Below are 16,049 nucleotides of genomic sequence, written 5' to 3'. Positions count from 1 at the left end.
CAGGGATGTGGTTTAGTGCTAGAGTTAGGTTAGGGTTGGACTTGATGATCTTAAAGGTCTCTTCTAACCGAAATGACTCTGTGATTTATCTACAGTGTCAAAACTTCACTTATTGAAGTGGGAACAAAAAACCTTAGCCTCTGTTCTCCTGCACAAGCTGGTAGAGTCTGAGATTCCCAGGTGGCCACTTGCCCATGGGGAATTCATACCACATAAAGGAGTTTTTGGCAAAATAAACCCTCCAGCTTCACCAGCCACAGACCTCTGTCATGGCAAGGAGGACGTTGGCTCCTCCTGAAGAGCTCGAGCGGGTGCCGTGCTCAGTTCTCAGTCTAACAGCACCTACAAGTCTTGAGGAGCAAGTCCTGAGGATCTTCTACCCTGTGCAATCACTAACATGTTTAATTAATAAGCTGATCCTAAGATTAGGTGATTTAGTATCGGAAGAGAGTTTCTGAATCACAGTCCTGCTCTCAGACTGCCCAGCCCTCTCCTTTCCCAGACTCACAGTCTTCTTTCGCTGTTTCCTGATGTGCTCTGCGGAGAAGTAGTAACTTTAAGTCTTATTATTAATTTATCTCAGCCACAGTTTACGTGTGTGCAGGGGGAGGTAATCACAGAGCTGCCTTCCCTGCTGTTCTTTTCCTGAGGTTTTACACTCTCCAAATTTCTTCTTTCATAAATCAAATTAACTAAATTGCTTAAGAAGTACTTTTCTATTAAAAGAAGATAGTATTATCATGCCAAAAGATTTACTATGAGAACTGTCTGTGTAATAGTAATACTTTGAGTTTACAGGCTGCTCTCTTCAAAGTTTAAAGGCTTTGAACATGCTTAAGACTTCTCTGTGAAATGAATATTCTGACATGCATTTACAGAGGTGCAAACTGAGGTACAAATGGATGAGAAGTTATGAAGGTGGATAAAATGTTGGTTACTGTATTTGCCAAAGACCGTTGGATTTCTGTGCAGAGCAGGATTGGTACCTGGAGTCTGGTGGACGTTCATTGCCAGAACAATTTCTGTTTTGTCAGAGTGATTTAGGCCCAAACATATATATGTAATAAGGTGTTAAACTACAGTTTTCTGCAAGGGGTAAGGTGGAAGTTAGATGTGTATGTACCCATCGTCCCTGTCGTTTTATGACTTCATTTATTGTGTCTGAAAGGCAGAATATTAGTGCTTCCCACCGGGGCGGCAGCACTGGGGAAGCCCGGGCACCACTGGGCTGGGATTCAGCATCCCCTGGGTGGGAGCTCTTCATTTCTCAGCTTTCTTAAAGGTAAGAGCAGAGTATTTTTGCCTGGTTTTGCAGCTGCAAGGAGGTACCTGTCGTGATGAATACAGGTACATACACATATATATATAAAAATAGGCATATGTGTATATATACGGTATTTTTTACATTGGGCAAAGGTGCCAAGCACTATTATTTGTAAGTATTTTTTGAATCCCATTTGTCTTCCCCTCTTATTTCAATGGCTTAAGTTGAATTCATGCAAATATTCAAAAGTTGTCCCTGTAACACCCATTAACCAGGTACCCTTGGGGTCCCGGCAGCAGCCCAGCTGAGTCTGGCCTAAGAGCACCCTGCCTGCCCCGGGGCTGCCTGCACCTTGCACCCTCCTGGGCCCATTTCTGCCTCCTCCTGGTGCGGAGGTGTTCTCAGCCATGAGAACACCTGACAGCAAACCTCCTATGGGTTTTTCAGCAGTGGTAACAGGTGAAATTTCCATTTGGCTGAAATATTAATATTTACTGTGGGTCACAGTGAGCTGCACAGCTGAAGCATGTGCTGCAGCGTCATGAGGAATGCCTCCTCTGCTACAGCTGGGATTTCCAGCTCAGGGTTTGTTCCCTTCTTGGTATCCCCCAGCAAGGAATTATTTCAGTCCTGTCCTGATATGTTTTCTTTCTGTACATCACAATAGGTGAAAGACGAAAAGCCTTTCTGCAATAGTCTGGTCTCCCCAATACGGGGTTAATGCCAAGACCTCCCAGGGCTGCCTGGATTCATTTAGTGCTTCTGGTCAAGTGACTTCTCGCCCGGTCCTGAGGACAATAAAAATTACCCCATCCCAGTTTTCCTAATCTAAAATGCTGTCACAAAAGCTTTCCAGGTCAGGCTGTTTGCTAAAATATATAGAAATACTACATGTAGACCATCAGGAATATGTGCTGCCCCTGTGACCAGACCCAGAGTGAGCACGGAGGAGCTGATCTGCTGCCCCGTTGTATCGAGGATAAGACACTTGGCAGAGGTAGGATGCAAGGGTGAATTAAAACACTGAGATTAGCTGATCTCTTTGAGCTGCAAAAGAGCTAAGCAGGTTCTCCATGTAACCCTATTTCTTTGCATTTACCCTCAGTAACACCATTAGTCCCAGGGAGACTGGTTCTCTCCGATGCCAAGTCCCCTTTTGGATGCAGAAAGCCCAGTGCTCTCACTTTCCTTGGGCTGTAGCGTGTTTTCGCAGTGCTGTGCATTGAGAATGACCTGTTTGCAGCCTTTCTGCAAAAAGATAATTTTTTTTTTTTGCTTTATTTTTTTAAGAGCAGGACTTTACCTGCACTGCAGAGCAAAGGAAACCGAGTCAAGTGCAGCAGCCGGTCCTCGCCCACGGGCACCAGTATCTCGGTAGCCAGCAGCGGGCACACAGAGGATGCACAAACACCAGCACAAGGTGAGGTTTTCTGTCTCACCCTCCCCAGTAGCAGCTCTGGAAGCGGTGATGTGGGCTGAGCTGCCTTTCCCTTTGGATCAAGCAACGACGTACCTCGCTTTGCCCTTCGGTTTTCCTTACAACATGGTAATAGCCTCACGCGGTGTTTTCAACGGCTCAGATTTTGACTGTATCCTTTATGTGGGTTTTATTTCTGGTCTCTGGCAAAAAACCAAATTGCTGATACCAGCATGCAGAGGCTGCCCATCCAAATCCTGCCTCTGGAAATAGCAGCCTTTGTGTATGAGGCTTCAGAGACCCCGACTACAATTTTGCCGGTAGTACCAGTCCCTGGCTTAGGTGTTCCCTGTTTGTGTCCCTCCAAAATACTGAGCATGGTTCTGTTAAAGGAAAATACACAGGCATGTGCCTGCAGCCTTCCCTTACCAGCCTTGGCTGAATCGCCAGGAATATCACAAATCGGGGGCCAGGTTTTCCTGATGTGCTCCTCTTGCTTTTTGGATGGGGCTGGGAGATGTGTGCAAGAGATGTGAGTAACTGTCTGTGTCATCAACATGCCTTGATCAGAAACCAACACAAAATGGAGAAGGAAAATGGGCAGATGGGGGATGGACCTGGCTGAGATTGAGCCCTCCTGACACAAAACAGCCCAAAGGCGAGTTGGCTGCCAGTGCCATCCCTCTGCTCTGAGAGGCCTTTCCTCACAGCCTACAAAGATTTAAAAAAAATTTAAAAAAAATTAAAAAAAGAGAGAGAGAGAAACATAAGAAAAAAAAATATTATAGAAAAACTCCCTAGTGCTGGGCTATCATCTGACCACAGGCTGCTTTGGGAGCAATTTCCTTTACAGACCAGTCTCTGTTCATTACAGCAGCTTTTGCTCCTCTGAAGCATCATTTAGAGAGAGAAGGACTTTTTATTTGCAAGTTGACCTCAAAATATTGGCATGTATGAAGTACGTGCTTTCCTAGCCCATAATCACTTCCTATGAAATACAAGATCATGTACATATATGAATATTTAATTTGACAGTGATGAAGCTTCACATATTAAGCCAGTGAAAATTCTGTTAAGCTCATGGGAACAATTCTGCTGGCATAGTGAGCTGGGAATTTGGTATTGCAAGTAACCAATGGCTATCACTTAATTTTTATGTCAACAATAAAGACAAACTCTAAGTTAAATTTAATTCCAACTTCTTGGAAGTATATTTGAGAACATGTGGTCAAATTGCAAATGAATTTTTAGTTCATAGATTATAATGGTTTATCAGAGCTCTTCCCTTCTGGGAAATGAAAATCATAGGAAATTATGTATAGATTGTGTCCCAAATTACAGATCAGAAGTTGTCTATTTTAGGAATAATGAGGCTAAATCAAGATGCCTTTATTTAGTTTTCAGATATTCCTCAGGTGAATTTTCTTATTGCAATTCATGTTAATCTAAAATTATAGTATTTACAGCCTTTTATATGCTCTGTCTTTGTTTTACGTCTCTATAATTTAGGCAGCCATTTTGTGTTCAGGAAAAAAATTAAATAAAGAGGGGATGTCCTTTGCGGGCTTTCTCCCGGAGACTTTGCTTTTGGATTTTACTCTGTTACGGTTACCTTCCTGCAAAGCATCTGTCACTCCGGCTACAACTGTCTTTGTTTTGAACGCCATACTGTGCACAAATTCAGCCTCGATATCCAGAGTACAAACCGAACAGCAGCTCGTGTGAGAACCGATTCTGTATCCAGCGTTTTCCCTTTATCTCCTAAATGCTGACAGCAAGCTCTAACCAGGGACAAGAAGGAGGCAGTGTAGCCCAAGGCAGGGGTGTTTGCTGTGCTATGCTGGGGCTGATTTTTTGGGGCATTTCCAGGGTGCCATGCTGCAAACTGCAGCCATTCTTCCCCTCAAACCCTCCTCACCCTGCACCGCAGACTGACACTGATGCCTTTCCCTTCCCTGCCCTCCCGAAATTCCCAGAGCTATTAACTAGGTCACAGGAGCTGGTCCCAATCCAGCAGTTTATCTAATTGCCTTTTTATAGTATATTGTGTGACTCTTCATTATCCTGTCAGCGTTCCCCTGCGCGGTGCCAGAGGGAGGATGAGGAGGTAGAGCTGGGATGAAGCTTGCTGCCGCACAGCCACTCGTGTTCGGGAGCGGAGGATGAGCTGGTGCATCTCGGATGCTGCGGGGATGGTAAGGACCTGGGCAATGAAACCAGGAGCTGCTTTTAGCAATGGCTGGGGGCAAGGTGGACCACTCCTGACTCCTGCCAGCCCATCTCTGGGTACACACTATGTGTCTGGGATGGGTGGCTGCTTCTCTAAGAACGAGTGTCTGGGCTGACCTGCGTTAGGTCTGCACCATGTCTGGGCAGACATGGCCAGGAAAGAATCTTGGCTGATTAAGCAGGAGGTGCCCCCCTGGCTTTCCCATCTCTGCAGGTTTGCTGACGAAGCCCAGCAACAGGTTTTAGGGGTGTGCACAAATATTGTGGCATAAGCAAGGGGGCTGTGCAGGAGTTATTGGGAGGATACACACCTGCATTCAGACACCCACGTTTTTTTCTGAGTATTACAGGAGGATGAAGCTGAGCACGCAAGGATTGCAGGTCCCCTTTTTTCATACGGACACAATTTGCAGCACAGTGTGTTTGAGGCAGTTCACAGCCCACCAGTGCCTGTGGGAACCAAATTCTTTGGGGTTTGGGAGCCTGACTGAGCAGGGAAGTAGGAGTGATGCTCATGTTGCTCCCAAATAATTGCACCTACATGCTGCTGCTGCACTGTGCCACCCAGCAGCCTGGAGAGGGGCTGTTGGCAAGAGCTGTAGAAAGGCAGCCCATTCGGGGCTGACCTTTCCTGCCTGCCTTAAATGATTTTTTGAGCATGAATAGCTCTTTTCCCTCAGTTTATTAATCAGAAGACCCAGTCACGACCCCTCGGAGCCTGTTCTGTGGAGATAAGGCAGAGCGGCTCCTCTGGCTGCATCTGCCGGTGCCTGGGGAGGATGGGGGGCCCTGGGAGAGCTGTTTCCCGCAGGAGCAGGGCTGTGCACCCCCAGGGCTGCCCGAGCGGGGACAAGACCCTCTGCCCGCCCCGGGGAGTGGCTGCAGAAAAAGCAGTTTGTACCAGAAACCCCCAAAGTCAGCCTCGGGCAGAGGGGAGGGCTCCGGTGCTTTTGCAGACTCGCTCTCTCCTTTTAGCTTCATCTGAAAATGATTTGCAGCTCAAACGTCGTTCCCCCCCCGCGAGAGCCGTTAACCTTTGGATAAGGTTTGGCACCGTTATCCTGCTTGGGTTAATTAGGAGTTAGAGGGAGCCCAGGAGTGACGCGGCTGCCTCCATCCCTCCATCCATCCCTCCAGCCCCCTCCCTGCTCCCCTCACTCCGGCTCCCCGGCGGCGCTGCGGGCGGCGATGGGGAGCAGCAGCGGTAAATGCCCCGACCCTCCTCCTCCATTTCTCCGGGCTTCTCTTTCCTCTCTTCTTCTGCCTTTTTCCTGTTTCCCCCCGTCTCGCCCTCACTCTTTCGGTGTGCTTTATCCTCGATTTTAGCCGCGGGTAGAAGTTCGGGGGGAGATGTCTTTTGTGGGTTGGTTTGTTTGTTTGTTTTGGGTTTTTGTTGTTGTTGTTGGTTGTTTTTTGTTTTTGTTTTTGTTTTTGTTTTCCCAGCCGCGGATATAAAATGTCTTTCTTTCTCCTCTGGAGAAGGGACAGGAACGACCCGCCGTCCCGGGGGCAGAGGGATCCCTGGGGAGGTGTTTCCAGCAAAGCGGGGGCTCCTACGTGCGCCCCACCAGCGGGGGCGCGGGTTCAGCTTCCCGGCGTTAGAACTGGGCGTGGGATTATCGAGTGGGCAGAGAGACACCTTCGGAACCCTCCACTCCCCCACCTCCAGCATCCCCCCGGACCTGCTGCAGCCCCCGAACTCTCCTACATCCCCCGAACTCTCCTACATCCCCCGAACTCTCCTACATCCCCCGCACTCTCCACTCTCTTCGGCCGGGGGGTTAGGCTGAGGGGTCCGTCGGGCAAGGAGGGGCCACTGCCGCATCCAGCAGCGGAAAAAAAAAAATATATTCCCTGTCCCCGGGGCATCCCCGCCCGGAGAAACGGTCCGAGGCCGCAGGCGGGGATGGGGGAACGGCCCAACGTAGGGAGCCCTTGCCCCGGGGTACGACCCTCTGCACCGGCCCGGAGGAAAACGACTTATTTTCAATCTCCTTGTAGTTTTAAAGGATTTTTTTGATGTTGTGTTGATTTGGTTTGGTGGGGCTTTTAAATTTGGTTTGGGGCTTTTTGTTTGTTTCTATTGCATATTTTTCGTAAGAGGTGCCTCCCGAACCTAGCACATCCCTAACACCCAAAAGCCCATCTCTTCCACCCTTGGCATGATGACAGTGGTTGGGATCCCCCGGACCCCCGGCATCGAGGGGTGCTGGGGGGGACCGCATTGGGGCTGCGGCTGTGTCCTACCGGCTCCCAGCCGGGCAGGACCGAGGGTCGGGGGGCCGAGGCAGGGGAGGGAGTGTGCCAGGGCGATTTTATGAAATATTCACGCACCAGACAGCAATTTAGGTGAATTTTCGTTCCTCCCTGATGCCCCCTGCAGCCTCCAGAAATAGGTCTCCTTCGTGTCTTCTTTCACAACGAACTTGTCTTAGGCTAAATTAAAAATAAAATAAAATTTAAAATTGTAATAATTAATAACAATAATAAATCGTTGAATTAACCTCCCCAAGTGATCATCGTAGCCGTCGTTTTCCAGAACTGTCAGGAGGTGAAACGGCGGCTGCGGTAGCCGAGGCGATGGCCCCAGCCCCCGGCGTCCTCCCCCGGTTGATTTTCATCCTCCCGGTTGATTTTTATGCTCCTGGTTCAGTTCCAGCCCCGCCCGGCCCTGCCGCGACCCCGGCTGCGGGCAGGACGCTGCTAAACCCGGGGCGAATACGAGCCCCGCTTGGCTTTCTCGACCTATTTGTGCACTGACATGTCATAATTCCGCCGCAAAGCCAAGGATGCGCTTCGTTCAGCCGCCTTCCTCCCCTCGCGGGGACGGGGCTGCTATAAAAAAGCCCAATTTTGGGGGGAGGGGGCCGTCTGTCGGAGTAGCCCCTGCCGCGCCAAGAGCAGCGACCGAAAAACCCCCTTATCCCCTGAGGGATAAAGCCTTCATCAGGGATATTAATATATATATAGTATGGGCTTTTTTTACGGATTTCATCCGCTTTGCACCCAATTTCCTTTCGGATTCTGGCAGGGGGGAAAAATGTATTTAAGGTTTCGTTCCCCACGTCTGCTCGGTGCTGCATTCCCACCTGCACTCGCAGCCCGAGCGCTCCCTCCGCTCGCCCTACTCCTCAAAAACGATATTAGGAAATAATCTGGCGCTGGCTTTTCCGCCCATCTGTAGTAAAAAAAAAAAAAAAAAAAAAGTTCTTTTTTTACCTTCCAAAGCAGCAAACGAAAGACAGATTCCCCACCTCCTTCAAGGAACTTCTATATTTTTTTTTATAAAACAACGATGCAAACGATCTCCCCGCAGCAGAAGGGGACATGCCCTCACACACAATCCCAAAATGCCAACACTCGTCCTGCCACCCGGTGCTTGTCTTTGCCACAGGACAGGAATTTCTCGTTGTCGTTGTTTATCGTGTTGGCTTCTCACCTCGGAAATATTTTAAATAAAGAAAAAACCCTAGGGCTTTTTAAATGCAAAGAATTATAATGGTTTGGAATCAAAACGAAAATATCGTTGGGTTTTTTTTAAGAAAGGAGATTCTCTACATTAAATTTTGGGAAGCAAGGGAAGCAAGAAAGCCGCAGCCGAGCACTCCCGCAGGGTGTCCCGCAGCTGCAGGGCGGTGCCGGAGCGGTTCGGGGGCAGAGCCGCTGCCCCCCCGGCTGCCAGTCCCGGCCGGGAACGGGAACCCGTTCCCCTCCTGTTTCGGAGCACACAGATGACAGGAATCGTTGCAGAGCCCGAAACCCGGGTTCCCTGTGCGCGGATTTCCGCACAGCGTTGTGCTCCCCAGCGGTGGCGGGATACGCTGCCCCCGCTGATATCCCCAGTCTCCAAGGGGGCCGCACGTTTTAGGGGGGAGAAAAAGAAAAAAGGAGGGGGTGCGAGGAGGAAAATTCCGTTAAGAACCAGCCAAGAACCGTCTGTCCGCCCCTTCAATGGAGGCTCTTTTGTTTCTCCGTGGGGAAGGGGCTGGCGGCCGGGGGCCCGAGGCGCGGGTGTGGGGCAGGGTGTGGGGCAGGGCGGGCAGCGCAGGGGCTGCGGAGCCGGGGGGGGCGGATGTCCGCGCTGCGGCGATGCTGGCGGGGCCCGGCGGGCGTGGGTGGGGAGGGGGTGGGGGGAGAAGGTTGGGCTTGGCCGGGGAGGCTGGTACCTCCCCCAGAAATGCAGCAATTCTCTCCCCTCTCCCTCTTCTCTCCGCGAGGTGGGCGCACTGCGATGGAGACGCGGCGAGCTCTGCCAGGGGCTTGCGTTGCCCGTCTGGTGACAGCCACCGGCTGCTGACAGCCTCCCCCCACCAATCCCCGCCCGGCTTGCCCCCCGATCCCGCCGCAGGGGCCGGCGGAGAGGCGCGGAGCAGCGCGGAGTAGCGCGGAGCGGGCGGCGGAGCGGGCGGGCCCGCACCTCCCGCCGCGGTGTCATGCCCCTGGGCACCCCGGCGCGGAGCCGCCCGAACTGCGCCGGGACTCGGAGGTAGCGGCTCGGAGGAGCCCCCAGCAGCGGCCACAGCCCCTCGCCGGGCGCGGAAGTCCCGTCCGCCGCCCCGCCGCTCCCTCGCCCCGTCGGGTGTCTCCGTCCCCGAGAGTCACCGAGCAGCGGAGTTACCCGAGCAGCCACCATGGCCACCCTCCTCCGCAGCAAGCTTTCCAACGTGGCCACCTCGGTGTCCAACAAGTCCCAGGCGAAGATGAGCGGCATGTTCGCCAGGATGGGCTTCCAGGCGGCCACCGACGAGGAGGCGGTGGGGTTCGCCCACTGCGATGACCTGGACATGGAGCATCGGCAGGGGCTGCAGATGGACATCCTCAAGTCTGAGGGTGGCGAGGAGGGCGGCGAAACCCCCCTGGAAGGGGACATCCACTACCAGCGGGACGGCACCGGTCCCCTGCCGCCCTCCGCCTCCAAGGACGCGGGCGTCTGCTCGGAGTTCTCCGGGCAGGGCAAGCCCAAGATCACGGCCTGGGAGGCGGGCTGGAACGTCACCAACGCCATTCAGGTACGACCGCCACCGCCGGGCACCGGGAGAGCGCTCCCCGGCCCCGCTCCCAGCCCACCGGCAACCCCGGGGTGATGGCAAACCCGCTTTGGGGAAAAGGAAAAAAAAAAAAGGGGGGGGGAGGGAGAGAGGGAAAAAAAAAAAAAGAGAAGAAAAAAAGAAAGAACAATATAGGGGAAAGATAGAGAAAAAATAGAAGGAAAAAAAAAGCAGAAAAAAGAGAGAAAAACAAAAAGGAAAAAAAAATTGAAAAGGAAAGGCCCCAAACCTGAATTTCTCTGCTTTGACCCCCATCCCTGGAATACAGACCCGGGGAGGGGCACCGGGCCCCAAAACCGTCCTGCTGCACCACCCCGTGTGTCCCGGGGTGTGAGGGGACACCCCGGGGGGGCCTGGGCCGGTGGTGGGGCTGCACCAGGATGCACAGAGAAGGGTTGGGGACAGAGAGAGTAGAGGTTGGGGCACAGCCCAGGCGCCAAAGCTATGCTGGCTTGTTCTGGGTGCTGCAGGGTGAGATGCTGTGGGTGTGCGTGAGTGTGCAGGTGTGATTGTGGGGGTGTGATTGTGGGGGGTGGTACGTCAGAGAGGAAGGGGGGGTGTGTAATCGTGTGTGGCCGCGACTGCGTGGCGTGACTGTGTGACCGATTGCGTGGGTGTGATGGTGTGCAACCAAGACAGCGAGTGTGCATGTGACTGCAACTGTGCGACTGCGTGTGCCCGAGTACGGGCGCCTGCGGGTCCCCTCTGTGAGATGGAGGGGACGCAACACGGTTTCCATTTTGTCTCTTTCTAGGGGATGTTTGTTCTGGGCCTGCCCTATGCCATCCTTCATGGTGGATATCTAGGACTCTTTTTAATAATTTTTGCTGCAGTGGTTTGCTGCTACACTGGGAAAATCCTTATTGCCTGTCTTTATGAAGAGAATGAGGATGGGGAGATAGTCAGGGTGAGAGACTCCTACGTGGACATAGCGAACGCATGCTGCGCGCCCCGCTTCCCCACCCTCGGTGGCAGAATTGTGAATGTGGCTCAGATCATTGAACTGGTCATGACCTGCATTCTCTATGTGGTGGTCAGTGGGAACCTGATGTACAACAGCTTCCCCAACTTGCCTGTCTCCCAGAAGTCGTGGTCCATCATCGCCACGGCAGTGCTCCTGCCTTGCGCGTTCCTGAAGAACCTCAAGGCAGTCTCCAAGTTCAGCTTGCTCTGCACATTAGCCCACTTCGTGATCAACATCTTGGTGATCGCCTACTGCCTCTCCAGGGCACGCGACTGGGCCTGGGACAAAGTCAAGTTTTACATTGATGTGAAGAAGTTTCCCATCTCCATTGGCATCATTGTCTTCAGCTACACCTCTCAGATCTTTCTGCCTTCCTTGGAGGGGAACATGCAGAACCCCAAGGAGTTTCATTGCATGATGAACTGGACTCACATAGCAGCTTGCATCCTTAAGGGACTCTTTGCCTTGGTTGCCTACCTGACCTGGGCTGATGAGACCAAGGAAGTCATTACAGACAACTTGCCATCCACCATTAGGGCAGTAGTCAACATTTTCTTGGTGGCCAAAGCCTTGCTCTCGTACCCCTTGCCGTTCTTTGCGGCTGTGGAAGTCTTGGAGCGGTCCCTTTTCCAAGATGGAAACAGGGCCTTCTTCCCCAACTGCTACGGGGGGGATGGGCGGCTCAAATCCTGGGGCCTCACTCTCAGATGTGCCCTGGTAGTTTTCACCCTGCTCATGGCTATCTATGTCCCACATTTTGCCCTCCTGATGGGTCTTACTGGGAGCCTCACAGGCGCAGGGCTCTGTTTCCTGCTCCCCAGTCTTTTCCACCTCAAACTCTTGTGGAGGAAGCTTTTGTGGCACCATGTCTTCTTTGATGTTGCCATTTTCGTCATAGGTGGTATCTGCAGTGTCTCTGGGTTCATCCACTCTTTAGAAGGCCTCATAGAGGCCTTCAGAACCAACGCTGAAGACTAAGGAGGGGCCAGAGCCAGTTGCAGTAAGAGAATCGCGTTGAACATCCACATAGCCAAATAATTCTGCATCCCTTTAATGGAAAGAGTCATTATTTTCGTTACGTGCATCCAACAATTTCTATGTCACAGAATCTGCAAATTAAAGGAAATAAGAAGATATGAACGTGTCCACCCTGCCATCTTTTTAAATAAGCTAAGAGTTAAATATATTTTTTTGTTATTTAGAATTTTTTTGAAGGAAAATGTCTGGTGCCCCATCCCTATCTCCTCACTTGTTGCCTGAAGCTTGGCTCCCCGCAACTGACCTGTTGGGAAAGAGTCGCAGTTTTCAATACTCCTTACAGATATGCAATTCAGTGTTTCAGGAGCTGAAACACAGGTGCCGATCCGACGGGATTGGGTTACTGCGCTCACAGATGGAAGCAAACCAGCCGTGGGTGCTGGGAGCAGGGACCTTCATTTTACACTGTGTGAGATGGATGTAGATGAGACCCAGATTGTACGACCAGCCCAACAAGTCCAAGCAGCGGCTGATGACCAGTGATGCCAGTTACCTGCAATGTTTACACCGTAGTCACATAGATGTCAGGACTGCTTAATTCTTCCATCCAAATTCACACTGAGGAATGGCACTTCCCATCGGCTACAGTATTTTGTCTCTGGTTGAAATTGCAGACCTGGAGTCCACTTCTCGGTGACTTTTGTTTTGTTTTGTTTCAACAATTGTTATTTCTAAATTATCAGAAGTTTTAAAAAAATAATATATTGTTGGATTTGATGTCGTTCAGGATACAGGAACAGAATTACGACACAATTCATTCTGTGCAATCTACCAGATCCGTGGAGCTGTTTCCAATGTACATGTGGTGTCATTGTGGTAAATAAGATGAAAAATGTATATCAGAAAAAAAATCTATCTTTAACATATAATGTGGTACATAAATATATCAAACAATAAAGAGAAAACATAGTCGATGAGGCTGGCCTCGTTCGTGGGGGGCTTCAGAGGAGCTGGGCAGGGGCAGAGGGAGGTTTATCCTCACTGATGGTGGGATTAAGCTGTTTGCAAGAGGCAGGACACATATTTTGGGAAGGGATCGTTCTACAGTTGGGGGGGCTGCTTTCAACCCCCACTCCCCTCATCTTGGCTTTATTCCCATAGCACTCACGTTCCAGAGATGGATGGAGTTCGCAGATTCTTGTTCTTGTGAAGGAGAGGAAAAAGCCCTCACGAACTAAAAAATGCAGTAGAGGGGGGGAAAATAAACGAAATAAGGGGCTTGAACCGAATTAACTCTGCCCTACCCACAGGTGTGGAGCCTCGGGCTGATCCCCGCGGCGGGGGCGGTCGCCCCCACCCCCGTGACCGAAACCACCTCGATTTACACCGATTTGAAAGCCACAACAACTAATTCGTTGCCTGCTCGATGTGGCTGCACAGCGGGGATGGGGGGGACGAGACACCCACCGACAGCGCTCCCGCAGCCCGGGCACAGCAAAGGTCCCCGTGGGGCTTCTTTTATTGCCCCCTAAATCATGTCGAGCCCCGGTAGGGACTGGCCGGAGCTGGCGGAGCTGCCCCTCGACGGCAGCGGCAGCTCCGCAATGCGGTACCCGAGGGTGGGAGGCGGGGGGGTTGGACAAGCCGGGGAAAGGGGCTGCGGGCAGGAGGGAGTGATACTTCTTCCCAGAGAAAACAGCATTTCGGGTGGTTTCCCGGGCAGCCTTCGAAAGGAAAGCGCCGGGAAGCTGTGGGGTTTATTCTGCACGGGGACAGGGATGTGTTGTGCCGTGTGGGGGGGGCATCGCGGTGGGGTGCCTGCCGCATGGATTAGCTGCGTTTCCCTCCTTGCTGGGCCTCTGTTTTTGGAGGAATGCAGCTCTGCCCCATCCCCATTCTCAACCTCACCCCCATCCTCAACCCCATCCCTACACTCTTTCCCATCCCCACTCTCTTTCCCATCCCCATCTTCATCATCTTCACCCCCATCCTCATCGCGGTGAGGTGACCCGTGATTACCCGCCCCTCCGGCAGGCACCGGCAGCCGAAGCTGCCCTCACCCCCAGCCCGCCCCCGGCGCTGCCTGCTCGGTCCGCCCCCGCCGGCCGCCCGGGGTCTCGGCGGCGGCGCAGCGCCCTCGCCCGACGGCGCGTCCCGGCCCGGAGCCATCGCACCGGCCGGCCCGGAAAGCGGGCAGACAGCCCGGCCGGGGGAGCTGAGCGAGCAGCTCCTCCTTCATGGGTGCCGGCTGCTTACTCTTCTGCCCCGAGCTCTGTGTTCCAGCTCTGTTTTCTCTCCAGGGTGCTGAGAAGGGACTTAACATAGGTGGAGATCTAGCCCACCTTCTCCCTGCGCTGTGTAGGGCTGAGATAACCTCTCGGCTCCTGGAGAACTGAGGAACCCTGGGAGGTTAACGCACCCCTCTGCACGTCTGTGGTTTGCATCTGCTTTGCATGCGGTGGTTTGAGGATCCTTTTCTCTCTGTGTTCCCCATTTGGATTGCAGGAGGCACAGGGATGCAGCCAGGACAGCTGCCATGCCGCAGTGGGAGGGCAGCTTGCTCACCTCTCCTCGCGGGCAGCTGCCTGTGCCTGGATGCGGGATGCTCACCGACTAACCTCTCCCGTGCCTTTGTGTTTTTCAGGGGCCGAAGGTTCTCTGGTTCAGGGCATGTGATGATGGAAACCATTTTATGAAGCTTTAACTTTGCAGAGCTTTTAAACCTAATTCAGCGTATTTTTTTCCCCTTGTGAACAGAAACAGCTCCTGCTCTGAGTGTATTTGGGGCTCTAAGATGATTTGTGCCTTTTTTGTGATGGCGGGGGGAAAGTGAGGGCAGCTGAGGGCTCCTTGCTCTGCCCCTGCCCCATCCCTCAGGGTGCAGAGCAGGGGACCAGGAGCAGAACGTGCCCTCAGCCCCTGCAAGGACACCTCAAATCCCTGAGTCCTGCCCGGGCACAGTCCCCCAAGCCCCTTGTTCCCCAGGCAGCTGAGATACCCCCTGGCTGGAGGGACTCGGCGTGGCATTTCAGCCTTCCCCGTGATGCCTGGCAGCAGGTTGAGCGGGTCCCAGGGATGACAGGGAACCTCAGCGTCTGGCTTGCTGTGGTTTTCAGCTGTGGTAAAGCCAGTGATTATCCAGTGAGCCCCAATGGGTTTTGTCTCGCTGTCAGTTCTGCTCAAGCGCTTTCTCCGTGTTTCTGCCAGGTGCCGATGCGCACTCGTGGCTGACGTGCGACGAGCTGGCGAAACAAGCCCGCTCAGCAAGCTGGAGCCATAAGCCGAGGCTTTGTCCTTTAAACTTGTCCGTGGCTGGAATGAGTGAGGCTGTTGGTGCAACCCTTGTGACTTGGGCTTGAAATACAGGCAGTCCCCTCCAGCCTGCTGCAGCAGACATTTTGATGCTGTGCTCATGCTAGTGAAAGCGTACGTGAACCGTTGCAGGAGATGCGCAGCCTTTAAAGTAGAGGATGCAGAGGAATGAGCAAAATAAACCCCAAAATAGCAGCAGGTTTAACTTGGACAAAGCAGAAATATGAAAAGCCAGCATGATGGTAAAGTCTGATCTCTGTTCCAAATGGCTTTTGTCTGCAGCTTCATAGCTTCTGGTCATGTGCTACAGCAATCGTCTAAACCTTCTCATCCTGAAAATGAGACAAACAAAGGCCCTCTCTGCACTAGCAGGGAACAGATTTCTTTCTCTCTCTGTGTCTTTACAGTTCCTCAACTACAATAGAGACCTCTATTGGGGTTTGTTCCCTGAGACATGAGGGTAATATCAAATCTCTGTTATCCTCATGCACCCGCATGGCTGTGCCACCCATGGGACCGTTGGTGGAGGGGTCTGGGGCCCCTCCTCTCCATGTGCTGCCAGAGCTCACAAGGGGTCAGATGTGGCTCTGCCTTCTCCCCACGCACACAGAGCCAGAGCCATTGGCTGTGGTAGCAGTTGGCTACCTTGGCCTCGTGAAGCTTGGATGCCCCAAATCATGTATTCCAGACATTTCAGAAAACACCTGTTTTGATGGCAGCACCAATGTTCTACATCATCTGATTTTATACATTTTTTTTTTAATCCATCTGTGTATTCAAATCCTACCTCAGCTCACCCTTTTGCTTTTATAATGGCCTCCTGGTCCAGCGACCCTT

The 16,049-nt window shown here is 52.3% G+C and overlaps 1 protein-coding gene across 1 annotated transcript; it reads left to right on the top strand.

The window, feature by feature from the left end:
* The first annotated feature begins 9,541 nt into the window (after window positions 1–9,541).
* Window positions 9,542–11,900, top strand: SLC32A1 (solute carrier family 32 member 1). Its single transcript, XM_065645891.1, has 2 exons — window positions 9,542–9,919; window positions 10,713–11,900. The coding sequence occupies exons 1-2, from the start codon at window positions 9,542–9,544 to the stop codon at window positions 11,898–11,900; spliced, it is 1,566 nt and encodes a 521-aa protein (XP_065501963.1).
* The last annotated feature ends 4,149 nt before the right edge of the window (window positions 11,901–16,049 follow it).

Source organism: Caloenas nicobarica, chromosome 15, assembly GCF_036013445.1.
Source record: "Caloenas nicobarica isolate bCalNic1 chromosome 15, bCalNic1.hap1, whole genome shotgun sequence".
NCBI classification, from domain to species: Eukaryota; Metazoa; Chordata; class Aves; order Columbiformes; family Columbidae; genus Caloenas; species Caloenas nicobarica.
This window is presented reverse-complemented; position numbering and strand designations above follow the sequence as displayed.